The 12,486-nt window shown below is 39.7% G+C and overlaps 1 protein-coding gene across 6 annotated transcripts in view; it reads left to right on the top strand.

The window, feature by feature from the left end:
• Positions 1–12,486, top strand: part of LOC112219908 (rho GTPase-activating protein 29-like) — an 88,721-nt gene that overhangs the window by 31,107 nt on the left and 45,128 nt on the right. For 4 of the 6 annotated variants that reach the window (XM_042329164.1, XM_042329163.1, XM_042329165.1 and 1 more), the window contains 3 exons: positions 7,401–7,497; positions 7,907–7,979; positions 8,146–8,206. In XM_042329164.1, the coding sequence (XP_042185098.1) occupies positions 7,401–7,497; positions 7,907–7,979; positions 8,146–8,206 (231 nt within the window). Of the gene's footprint in view, positions 1–2,322; positions 3,224–3,540; positions 3,739–7,400; positions 7,498–7,906; positions 7,980–8,145; positions 8,207–12,486 lie in introns of those variants that run through there. The other 2 variants (XM_042329167.1, XM_042329168.1) reach the window with 2 other exon arrangements.

Genomic DNA, 12,486 nt, shown 5'->3' with positions numbered 1-12,486 from the left:
AGAAACCAGCTGCATCCATTGATGTTTTATACTGGAGCTGGGCGATATGGACAGAAACCAGCTGCATCCATTGATGTTTTACCTGTTATACTGGAGCTGGGTGATATGGACAGAAACCAGCTGCATCCATTGATGTTTTATACTGGAGCTGGGCGATATGGACAGAAACCAGCTGCATCCATTGATGTTTTATACTGGAGCTGGGCGATATGGACAGAAACCAGCTGCATCCATTGATGTTTTATACTGGAGCTGGGCGATATGGACAGAAACCCGATACATTTTGATAAGTTTCCTGATTTGATGTGTAAATGATAAATAGAACAAAATGTTTATAATAATCTGCACCACATTTAGTTTTTTAAGCGATCCTTTAAACTGCTACTAGTTTAATGGTTGTAGTCATCAATCGTCCCATTAAAAATCACCCGTTTTAACAAACAGATTTCATTTAAAACTTCACGTTTCTCTAAAATAGGCTACTAATGGTAATGAACGATAGGAGCAAAATGCGTGTGATAAGTGATCAGTGTGGTTGGTGCTGTTTTTGGTTATCAGCCTTTAGTCCTAGTTCATTACAATTCCTGTGTATGTTTCCTCTTGTCTCATCTCTGCAGATTTCTTCACGCTTTTACACTGTTTTGTGGAGTAAAGATCCTTTCAATGTGCAACAGCATCTGATGGAAACAGCAACACCCCCAGAGTGAAATCTGTTGTCGTGTTGGCTATGCAGTACTTTATAGTCCTGTCTCTTCAGAGCTGGGCCCATATTTACAAAGTGTTTTATTCATTTTTTATTATAATGATTAAAGATTAGAGGGAATAGGAGGAACCTGATCCTTGCTCATTGAAAGCACAAATCTGACCTAACCTTACTCTCCCCTGGTCATGATCCAGACACTGGTCTGATTATTTGTTTTCCACCTCTCTCTCTCTGCTGTTTCTCTGATCTCTCTCTCTCTGATCTCTCTCTCTCTGATCTCTCTCTCTCTCTCTCTCTCTCTCTCTCTCTCTCTCTCTGATCTCTCTCTCTCTGCTCTCTCTCTCTTTCTCTCTCTGCTCTCTCTCTCTCTCTCTGCTCTCTCTCTGCTCTCTCTGCTCTCTCTCTTTGCTCTCTCTGCTCTCTTCTCTGCTGCGCTCTCTCTGATCTCTCTCTCTTTCTCTCTGATCTCTCTCTGCTCTCTCTCTGATCTCTCTCTCTCTTTGCTCTCTCTCTGATCTCTCTCTCTCTCTCTCTCTCTGATCTCTCTCTCTGATCTCTCTCTCTCTCTGCTCTCTCTCTCTGCTCTCTCTCTGCTGTCTCTCTCTGCTCTCTCTCTGCTGTCTCTCTGCTCTCTCTCTGCTCTCTCTCTCTGCTCTCTCTGATCTCTCTCTCTCTGATCTCTCTCTCTGCTCTCTGCTCTCTCTGCTGTCTCTCTCTGCTCTCTTTCTGCTCTCTCTGCTCTCTCTCTCTCTCTCTGCTGTCTCTTTCTGCTCTCTCTCTCTGCTCTCTCTCTCTCTGCTGTCTCTTTCTGCTCTCTCTCTCTGCTCTCTTCTCTCGCTGCTCTCTCTCTCTCTCTGCTCTCTCTCTCTCTCTGCTGTCTCTCTCTGCTGTCTCTCTCTGCTCTTTCTGCTCTCTCTCTCTCTCTCTCTCTCTCTCTGCTGTCTCTTTCTGCTCTCTCTCTCTCTCTCTCTCTCTCTCTCTCTGCTGTCTCTCTCTGCTCTCTCTCTCTGCTCTCCCTCTCTCTCTCTCTCTCTCTCTCTCTCTCTCTCTGATCTCTCTCTCTCTGATCTCTCTCTCTCTCTCTCTCTCTCTCTCTCTCTCTCTCTGCTCTCTCTCTCTGCTCTCTCTCTGCTCTCTCTCTGCTCTCTCTGCTCTCTCTCTCTGCTCTCTCTCTCTCTCTCTCTCTCTGCTGTCTCTCTGCTCTCTCTCTCGGCTCTCTCTCTCTGCTCTCTCTCTCGGCTCTCTCTCTGCTCTCTCTCTGCTCTCTCTCTCTCTGCTCTCTGCTCTCTGCTCTCTCTGCTCTCTCTCTCTCTCTCTCTCTCTCTCTCTCTCTCTGCTCTCTCTGCTGTCTCTCTCTGCTCTCTCTGCTCTCTTCTCTCGCTGCTCTCTCTCTGCTCTCTCTCTCTATTTGCTCTCTGCTCTCTCTCTCTGCTGTCTCTCTGCTCTCTCTCTCTGCTTTCTCTTTCTGCTCTCTCTCTGCTCTCTCTCTCTCTGCTCTCTCTCTCAATTTGCTCTCTCCTTCTGCTTTCGCTTTCTGCTCTCTCTCTGCTCTCTCTCTCTCTGCTCTCTCTGCTCTCTGCTCTCCTCTCTCAATTTGCTCTCTCCTTCTGCTTTCTCTCTCTGCTCTCTCTCTCTGCTCTCTCTCTCTGCTCTCTCTCTCTTTGCGACCCTTTCCTGAGCCTATTCTGCCGCTTACGGGATCCCTTGTTATCATATGCAAATGAGCCCAGAAATGGTCGATTAGTGCAGATCTGACAATAAAAATAAGTGATACCTACCAAAGGGTCGTGATACCTACCAAAGACAGACTGACCAATCGTTAAACACTTTCCCTCACTAAGAAACACACTGCTCACTGTGGTCACTGAGTGTTTCTCATGCAGTGAGGGATAGGAATGTAACAATGCCTCCTGGTCCAGGCTTGAATAATGCAGTTCCCATATTTGTCGGGTTGTGATTGGTGGCAACGAGTGGTGGGATCATTGTTGTAGAACTGCAGGATGTCCTGAGGAAGACGCTCAGCGCTCCGGCCTCCACAGGGGCGTCTACAGCACGGCAGCATTCAGGGGCAGGGCCAAGAGGCACCTCTATATACTTCTCTTACACCCCATTGGTCTCCTGAGGTGCTGCCCAGGCCTGGAACGTGGGTTAACGTTGGCTGTGGATTGCTCCCTCTCCTCTCCAACCCCCTTCCGAAGGTACCAGTAGACAAGAATATATTTGTTAGAGGGACTGAACAGCAACAGCAACAGCGACAAAACATCAACAGAGATTTGATTTGAGTTTTGTGTTGACTGGTTGGTTAGTCAGACGTCCTGCATTATCAGGAAACAGTGGAAGTGTTAAGAAAAGGTTTTGAAGAGAAGCTCTGCTGTACTGGGAGGGGTGAGGAAACTAAGTCAGCAATGCTTTGGTTCAGACTTCACGGCTGAGCAACCACGATAGAACCAGGAGGTATCAGAGCTCTCAGGTTGATTGACTGAGCAGGCGGGACAGGTGGCGAGAAAGAAACAGACGGGGGTAAGTTTTACGATGGTCGCTTTGAAGGTTTTCTCAGTGTTCGTCGATGAGTTTTTAAGCTGCCTGAGTCGTTTCCTGTGGCGGGGAGACAGGAAGTGAAGTTGGATTTCTGTCTTCTCCTCTCTCTCTCTCTCTCTCTTTCTCTCTACCTCTCTCTCTCTCTCCCTCTCTCTCTCTCTCTCTCTCTACCTCTCCTCTCTCTCTCTCTCTCTCTCTCTCTCTCTCTCTCTCTACCTCTCTCTCTCTACTCTCTCCTCTCTCTCTCTCTACCTCTCCCTCTCTCTCTCTCTACCTCTCTCTCTCTCTCTCTCCCTCTCTCTCTCTCTCTCTCTCTACCTCTCTCTCTCTCTCTCCCTCTCTGTCTTTCTCTTGGGCTGCTTTCTGCAAATGTCCTCTCTCTTACTGAACTGAACTGTTTCCTGTGTGAGAACGCTAACGTGCGTCGACGTCTTCTCGAAAGACACTTCGTTGACCAAAAAACATTTGGACAACATATTTTCGGGAATTGCTAACAGGTACGGAAATATGTCTGTAATGTTGACAGGCTCAGTGAGCATGTGACCTGTGTTGAAGAGGTTTGATTGACAGATTGGAAACCTATATTACCACAGGATAATAGATTGTAGAGATGGTGTGTTTTGCACCATTCGGTTCTACTCTTCCAAAAAAGATTTTCAATACATTTTTTGGACACACAGAAAGATGTCCCAAATGGACATCCTTGACATCCTTGTCTATATCAGTGTGTTCCTGTTAGTCTCTATGTACTGTATGTCTATATCTCTGTGTTCCTATTAGTCTCTATGTACTGTATGTCTATATCAGTGTGTTCCTGTTAGTCTCTATGTACTGTATGTCTATATATCTGTGTTCCTATTAGTCTCTATGTACTGTATGTCTATATCTCTGTGTTCCTGTTAGTCTCTATGTACTGTATGTCTATATCAGTGTGTTGCTGTTAGTCTCTATGTACTGTATGTCTATATCAGTGTGTTGCTGTTAGTCTCTATGTACTGTATGTCTATATCAGTGTGTTTTAACACTTCTGCCCAGTTTATTGTTGAAAGGGACCATCCCATCACAGTTTCCTCACTATCTGCTCCCCAACAGAAAGAGAGGAAGTTATGAAATGTAGCCTATTTTTAAATGCTTAACCTTGCCCAATGAATGAAGTCATTCTACTGTGTTGATCTAATTAGGACTACCGTGCTACTTGTTATCTACTGTGTTGATCTAATAAGGACTACCGTGCTACTTGTTATCTACTGTGTTGATCTAATAAGGACTACTGTGCTACTTGTTATCTACTGTGTTGATCTAATAAGGACTACTGTGCTACTTGTTATCTACTGTGTTGATCTAATAAGGACTACTGTGCTACTTGTTATCTACTGTGTTGATCTAATAAGGACTACCGTGCTATAAGGACTTGTGCTACTTGTTATCTACTGTGTTGATCTAATAAGGACTACTGTGCTACTTGTTATCTACTGTGTTGATCTAATAAGGACTACCGTGCTACTTGTTATCTACTGTGTTGATCTAATAAGGACTACCGTGCTACTTGTTATCTACTGTGTTGATCTAATAAGGACTACTGTGCTACTTGTCATCTACTGTGTTGATCTAATAAGGACTACCGTGCTACTTGTTATCTACTGTGTTGATCTAATAAGGACTACCGTGCTACTTGTTATCTACTGTGTTGATCTAATAAGGACTACTGTGCTACTTGTTATCTACTGTGTTGATCTAATAAGGACTACTGTTCTACTTGTTATCTACTGTGTTGATCTAATAAGGACTACCGTGCTACTTGTTATCTACTGTGTTGATCTAATAAGGACTACCGTGCTACTTGTTATCTACTGTGTTGATCTAATAAGGACTACCGTGCTACTTGTTATCTACTGTGTTGATCTAATAAGGACTACCGTGCTACTTGTTATCTACTGTGTTGATCTAATAAGGACTACTGTGCTACTTGTTATCTACTGTGTTGATCTAATAAGGACTACTGTGCTACTTGTTATCTACTGTGTTGATCTAATAAGGACTACCGTGCTACTTGTTATCTACTGTGTTGATCTAATAAGGACTACTGTGCTACTTGTCATCTACTGTGTTGATCTAATAAGGACTACCTGTGCTACTTGTTATCTACTGTGTTGATCTAATAAGGACTACCGTGCTACTTGTTATCTACTGTGTTGATCTAATAAGGACTACTGTGCTACTTGTTATCTACTGTGTTGATCTAATAAGGACTACTGTGCTACTTGTTATCTACTGTGTTGATCTAATAAGGACTACCGTGCTACTTGTTATCTACTGTGTTGATCTAATAAGGACTACTGTGCTACTTGTTATCTACTGTGTTGATCTAATAAGGACTACCGTGCTACTTGTTATCTACTGTGTTGATCTAATAAGGACTACCGTGCTACTTGTTATCTACTGTGTTGATCTAATAAGGACTACCGTGCTACTTGTTATCTACTGTGTTGATCTAATAAGGACTACCGTGCTACTTGTTATCTACTGTGTTGATCTAATAAGGACTACTGTGCTACTTGTTATCTACTGTGTTGATCTAATAAGGACTACTGTGCTACTTGTTATCTACTGTGTTGATCTAATAAGGACTACCGTGCTACTTGTTATCTACTGTGTTGTTCTAATAAGGACTACTGTGCTACTTGTTATCTACTGTGTTGATCTAATAAGGACTACTGTGCTACTTGTTATCTACTGTGTTGATCTAATAAGGACTACTGTGCTACTTGTTATCTACTGTGTTGATCTAATAAGGACTACTGTGCTACTTGTTATCTACTGTGTTGATCTAATAAGGACTACCGTGCTACTTGTTATCTACTGTGTTGATCTAATAAGGACTACCGTGCTACTTGTTATCTACTGTGTTGATCTAATAAGGACTACCGTGCTACTTGTTATCTACTGTGTTGATCTAATAAGGACTACCGTGCTACTTGTTATCTACTGTGTTGATCTAATAAGGACTACTGTGCTACTTGTTATCTACTGTGTTGATCTAATAAGGACTACCGTGCTACTTGTTATCTACTGTGTTGATCTAATAAGGACTACTGTGCTACTTGTTATCTACTGTGTTGATCTAATAAGGACTACCGTGCTACTTGTTATCTACTGTGTTGATCTAATAAGGACTACTGTGCTACTTGTTATCTACTGTGTTGATCTAATAAGGACTACCGTGCTACTTGTTATCTACTGTGTTGATCTAATAAGGACTACCGTGCTACTTGTTATCTACTGTGTTGATCTAATAAGGACTACTGTGCTACTTGTTATCTACTGTGTTGATCTAATAAGGACTACTGTGCTACTTGTTATCTACTGTGTTGATCTAATAAGGACTACCGTGCTACTTGTTATTTACTGTGTTGATCTATCTACTGTGTTGATAAGGACTACCGTGCTACTTGTTATCTACTGTGTTGATCTAATAAGGACTACTAAGGTGCTACTTGTTATCTACTGTGTTGATCTAATAAGGACTACCGTGCTACTTGTTATCTACTGTGTTGATCTAATAAACTACTGTGACTGTGCTACTTGTTATCTACTGTGTTGATCTAATAAGGACTACCGTGCTACTTGTTATCTACTGTGTTGTTCTAATAAGGACTACTGTGCTACTTGTTATCTACTGTGTTGATCTAATAAGGACTACTGTGCTACTTGTTATCTACTGTGTTGATCTAATAAGGACTACTGTGCTACTTGTTATCTACTGTGTTGATCTAATAAGGACTACCGTGCTACTTGTTATCTACTGTGTTGATCTAATAAGGACTACTGTCCTACTTGTTATCTACTGTGTTGATCTAATAAGGACTACTGTGCTACTTGTTATCTACTGTGTTGATCTAATAAGGACTACCGTGCTACTTGTTATCTACTGTGTTGTTCTAATAAGGACTACTGTGCTACTTGTTATCTACTGTGTTGTGTGTTTCTCTCCTCTTCTTGACGATGACATACGGCTCCGTTTGTGTGTGTTTGTTTTTAGCTTAATGACCAGGTTAAACTCTACGGCTGCTTTTGTTGCCTGTTTCCTGGCTGTTTGATGAATGGTGATTTGGTCTTTCTGTTGAAGTTCTCATGTTAGTTTTTAATCACTTTCCAACAGGCATTAACTTCACGGAAGTGAACCCGGAAAAGAAAAAGGTTATATTCGGCGAGATATACACGTCCATTGACAGTTTGGCATTCACATTTGGCAATGTGTGAGTACGACGTTTGTTTACCTTTTCAACGCCGTTGGCTTTGAGTGTCTCTTTGTCACAGAGCCAAGGATTTACCAGGGATTGTGGGAAAGATTTAGACCTAAGCCGACTAACAGGGAAAAGACCATTACATTTCTTGTAAACAGTAGAATTAATAAAAAAGTTTCCTATTTACTATGTCACCACAACATTTTATTAATTTAAACTGAGCATTGTTAGTTGACGGTATAAATAAATATGTAATAACTTTTAGTGTTTGACACTAATCTTTTACACTATGGTCTTGGACACCTGACATTGTTATTTAATGGCATAGATATGTTATAATCTATAGTCTCGGATCTTTAGTTTCGTTAATCTTGCTCACTTGACGTTGTTATTTATGCTGACTCGTCCTCTACCTCCTCAGAGTGTCTGACTTCCTTATGGGGGATGTGGACAGCCAATCAGGGTTGGGGATCCCCCAGACCAGAAGAAGCAGGGTAAGCCAATCAGGACTCACACATCAAGGGTGCATTCGAAATGCTTGAAATGTCGGCTGAACAGTGTTGAATTGAATGTTTAGTTTACTGAACCGTATCAGTCGAGTATATAAAAGAGCAATATGTTGGTAGACTATAAAATGTGTGCATTTTGTTTCATTTCTAGTCTTTTGAGAACCTCTCTGTGGATTCTGGGGGGTATGTTCCAGAGAAGAAAGGCCTTGTGGGTAAGTGTCTCGCTGCACACCTTTCTCTTTCTCTTTCTTTTATGGTTTCTCTTATTTCCCCTCCTCCTTCTTGTTTCTCTCTTCTTCTTGTTTCTCTCTTCTTCTTGTTTCTCTCTTCTTGTTTCTCTCTTCTTCTTGTTTCTCTCTTCTTCTTGTTTCTCTCTTCTTCTTGTTTCTCTCTTCTTGTTTCTCTCTTCTTGTTTTCTCTCTTCTTGTTTCTCTCTTCTTGTTTCTCTCTTCTTGTTTCTCTCTCTTCTTGTTTCTCTCTTCTTGTTTCTCTCTTCTTGTTTCTCTCTTCTTCTTGTTTCTCTCTTCTTCTTGTTTCTCTCTTCTTGTTTCTTGTTTCTCTCTTGTTTCTTCTCTTCTTGTTCTTGTTTCTCTCTTCTTCTTGTTTCTCTCTTCTTGTTTCTTCTTGTTTCTTCTTCTTGTTTCTCTCTTCTTGTTTCTCTCTTCTTGTTTCTCTCTTCTTGTTTCTCTCTCTTCTTGTTTCTCTCTTCTTGTTTCTTGTTTCTCTCTTCTTGCTTCTCTCTTCTTGTTTCTCTCTTCTTGTTTCTCTCTTCTTGTTTCTCTCTTCTTGTTTCTCTCTTCTTGTTTCTCTCTTCTTGTTTTCTCTCTTCTTGTTTCTCTCTTCTTGTTTCTCTCTTCTTGTTTCTCTCTTCTTGTTTCTCTCTTCTTGTTTCTCTCTTCTTCTTGTTTCTCTCTTGTTTCTCTCTTGTTTCTCTCTTCTTCTTGTTTCTCTCTTCTTGTTTCTCTCTTCTTGTTTCTCTCTTGTTTCTCTCTTCTTGTTTCTCTCTTCTTGTTTCTCTCTTCTTGTTTCTCTCTTCTTGTTTCTCTCTTCTTGTTTCTCTCTTCTTGTTTCTCTCTTCTTGTTTCTCTCTTCTTCTTGTTTCTCTCTTCTTCTTGTTTCTCTCTTCTTCTTGTTTCTCTCTCTTCTTGTTTCTCTCTTCTTGTTTCTCTCTTCTTGTTTCTCTCTTCTTGTTTCTCTCTTCTTGTTTCTCTTGTTTCTCTCTTCTTGTTTCTCTCTTCTTGTTTCTCTCTTCTTGTTTCTCTCTTCTTGTTTTCTCTCTTGTTTCTTCTTGTTTCTCTCTTCTTGTTTCTCTCTTCTTGTTTCTCTCTTCTTGTTTCTCTCTTCTTGTTTCTCTCTTCTTGTTTCTCTCTTCTTGTTTTCTCTCTTCTTCTTGTTTCTCTCTTCTTGTTTCTCTCTTGTTTTCTTCTTGTTTCTCTCTTCTTGTTTCTCTCTTCTTGTTTCTTGTTTCTCTTCTTGTTTCTCTCTTCTTGTTTCTCTCTTCTTGTTTTTCTCTTGTTTTCTCTTCTTGTTTCTCTCTTCTTGTTTCTCTCTTCTTGTTTTCTCTTCTTGTTTCTCTCTTCTTGTTTTCTCTCTTGTTTCTTCTTGTTTCTCTCTTCTTGTTTCTCTCTCTTCTTGTTTCTCTCTTCTTGTTTCTCTCTTCTTGTTTCTCTCTTCTTGTTTCTCTCTTGTTTCTCTCTTCTTGTTTCTCTCTTCTTGTTTCTCTCTTCTTGTTTTCTCTCTTCTTGTTTCTCTCCTTGTTTCTCTCTTCTTGTTTCTCTCTCTTGTTTTCTTCTTGTTTCTTCTCTCTTCTTGTTTCTCTCTTCTTGTTTCTCTCTTCTTGTTTCTCTCTTCTTGTTTTTCTTCTTCTTGTTTCTTCTTGTTTCTCTCTTCTTGTTTCTCTCTTCTTGTTTCTCTTGTTTCTCTTCTTGTTTCTCTCTTCTTGTTTCTCTCTTCTTGTTTTTTCTCTCTTCTTTTTCTCTCTTGTTTCTCTCTTCTTGTTTCTCTCTTCTTGTTTCTCTCTTCTTGTTTCTTGTTTCTCTCTCTTCTTGTTTCTCTCTTCTTGTTTCTTCTCTTCTTGTTTCTCTTGTTTCTCTTGTTTCTCTTCTTGTTTCTCTTTCTCTCTTCTTGTTTCTCTCTTCTTGTTTCTCTCTTCTTGTTCTCTCTCTTCTTGTTTCTCTCTTCTTGTTTTCTCTTCTTCTTGTTTCTCTCTTCTTGTTTTTCTCTTGTTTCTCTTCTTGTTTCTCTCTTCTTGTTTCTCTCTTCTTGTTTCTCTCTTCTTGTTTCTCTCTTCTTGTTTCTCTCTTCTTCTTGTTTTCTCTCTTCTTGTTTCTCTCTTCTTGTTTCTCTCTTCTTGTTTCTCTCTTCTTGTTTCTCTCTTCTTGTTTCTCTCTTCTTGTTTCTCTCTCCTTGTTTCTCTCTTCTTGTTTCTCTCTTCTTGTTTCTCTCTTCTTGTTTCTCTCTTCTTGTTTCTCTCTTCTTGTTTTTTCTTGTTTCTCTTCTTGTTTCTCTCTTCTTGTTTCTCTCTTCTTGTTTCTCTCTTCTTGTTTCTCTCTTCTTGTTTCTCTCTTCTTGTTTCTCTCTTCTTGTTTCTCTCTCTTCTTGTTTCTTCTCTTGTTTCTCTCTTCTTGTTTCTCTCTTCTTGTTTCTCTCTTCTTGTTTTCTCTCTTCTTGTTTCTCTCTTCTTGTTTTCTCTTCTTCTTTTCTCTTCTTCTTGTTTTCTCTCTTGTTTCTTTCTCTCTTCTTGTTTCTCTCTTCTTGTTTCTTGTTTCTCTCTTCTTGTTTCTCTCTTCTTGTTTCTCTTCTTGTTTCTCTTCTTCTTGTTTCTCTCTTCTTGTTTCTCTCTTCTTGTTTCTCTCTTCTTGTTTCTCTCTCTCTTGTTTCTCTCTTCTTGTTTCTCTCTCCTTGTTTCTCTTTCTCTTGTTTCTTCTCTTGTTTCTTCTCTCTTCTTGTTTCTCTCTTTCTTGTTTCTCTCTTCTTGTTTCTCTCTTGTTTTCTCTTCTTGTTTCTCTCTTCTTGTTTCTCTCTTCTTGTTTCTCTCTTCTTGTTTCTCTCTTCTTGTTTCTCTCTTCTTGTTTCTCTCTTCTTGTTTCTCTCTTCTTGTTTCTCTCTTCTTGTTTCTCTCTTCTTGTTTCTCTCTTCTTGTTTCTCTCTTCTTGTTTCTCTCTTCTTGTTTCTCTCTTCTTGTTTCTCTCTTCTTGTTTCTCTCTTCTTGTTTCTCTCTTCTTGTTTCTCTCTTCTCCTTGTTTCTCTCTTCTTCTTGTTTCTCTCTTCTTGTTTCTCTCTTCTCCTTGTTTCTCTTCTCTCTTCTTCTTGTTTCTCTCTTCTCCTTGTTTCTCTCTTCTTGTTTCTCTCTTCTTCTTGTTTCTCTCTTCTTGTTTCTCTCTTCTTCTTGTTTCTCTCTTCTTGTTTCTCTCTTCTCCTTGTTTCTCTCTTCTTGTTTTCTCTTCTTCTTGTTTCTTGTTTCTCTCTTTCTTGTTTCTCTCTTCTTGTTTCTCTCTCTTCTTCTTGTTTCTCTCTTCTTGTTTCTCTCTTGTTTCTCTCTTCTTCTTGTTTCTCTTCTTCTTGTTTCTCTTCTTCTTGTTTCTCTCTTCTCTTGTTTCTCTCTTCTTGTTTCTTGTTTCTCTCTTCTTGTTTTCTCTTCTTCTTGTTTTTCTTCTCTCTTCTTCTTGTTTCTCTCTTCTTCTTGTTCTTGTTTCTCTCTTCTTGTTTCTCTCTCTCTTGTTTCTTGTTTCTCTCTTCTTGTTTCTCTCTCCTTGTTTCTCTCTTCTCTTGTTTCTCTTCTTTCTTGTTTCTTCTTCTTGTTTCTCTCTTCTTCTTGTTTCTCTCTTCTTGTTTCTTCTTCTTGTTTCTTCTTCTTGTTTCTCTCTTCTCTTGTTTCTCTCTTCTTGTTTCTCTCTTCTTCTTGTTTCTCTCTTCTTGTTTCTCTCTTCTTGTTTCTCTCTTCTTGTTTCTCTCTTCTTCTTGTTTCTCTTCTTGTTTTCTCTTGTTTCTTGTTTCTCTTCTTGTTTCTCTCTTCTTGTTGTTTCTCTCTTCTTGTTTCTCTCTTCTTGTTTCTCTCTTGTTTCTTCTTGTTCTCTCTTCTTGTTTCTCTTCTTCTTGTTTCTCTCTCTCTTGTTTTCTCTTCTTCTTGTTTCTCTCTTCTTGTTTCTCTCTTCTCTCTCTCTTCTTGTTTCTCTCTTCTCTTGTTTCTTCTTCTTGTTTCTTGTTTCTCTTCTTGTTTCTCTCTTCTTCTTGTTTCTCTCTTCTTGTTTCTCTCTTCTTCTTGTTTCTCTCTCTTGTTTTCTTGTTTCTCTCTTCTTGTTTCTCTCTTCTCCTTGTTTCTCTCTTCTTCTTGTTTCTCTCTTCTTGTTTCTCTCTTTCTTGTTTCTCTCTTCTTGTTTCTTGTTTCTTGTTTCTCTCTTCTCTTGTTTTTCTCTTGTTTCTCTCTTCTTGTTTCTCTCTTCTTGTTTCTCTCTTCTTCTTGTTTCTCTCTTCTTGTTTCTCTCTTCTTGTT

This window comes from Oncorhynchus tshawytscha, linkage group LG10 (genome assembly GCF_018296145.1).
Source record: "Oncorhynchus tshawytscha isolate Ot180627B linkage group LG10, Otsh_v2.0, whole genome shotgun sequence".
Taxonomy (NCBI): domain Eukaryota; kingdom Metazoa; phylum Chordata; class Actinopteri; order Salmoniformes; family Salmonidae; genus Oncorhynchus; species Oncorhynchus tshawytscha.
Note: the sequence above shows the minus strand (reverse complement) of the source record. Positions and strands in the feature narration are given on the sequence as shown.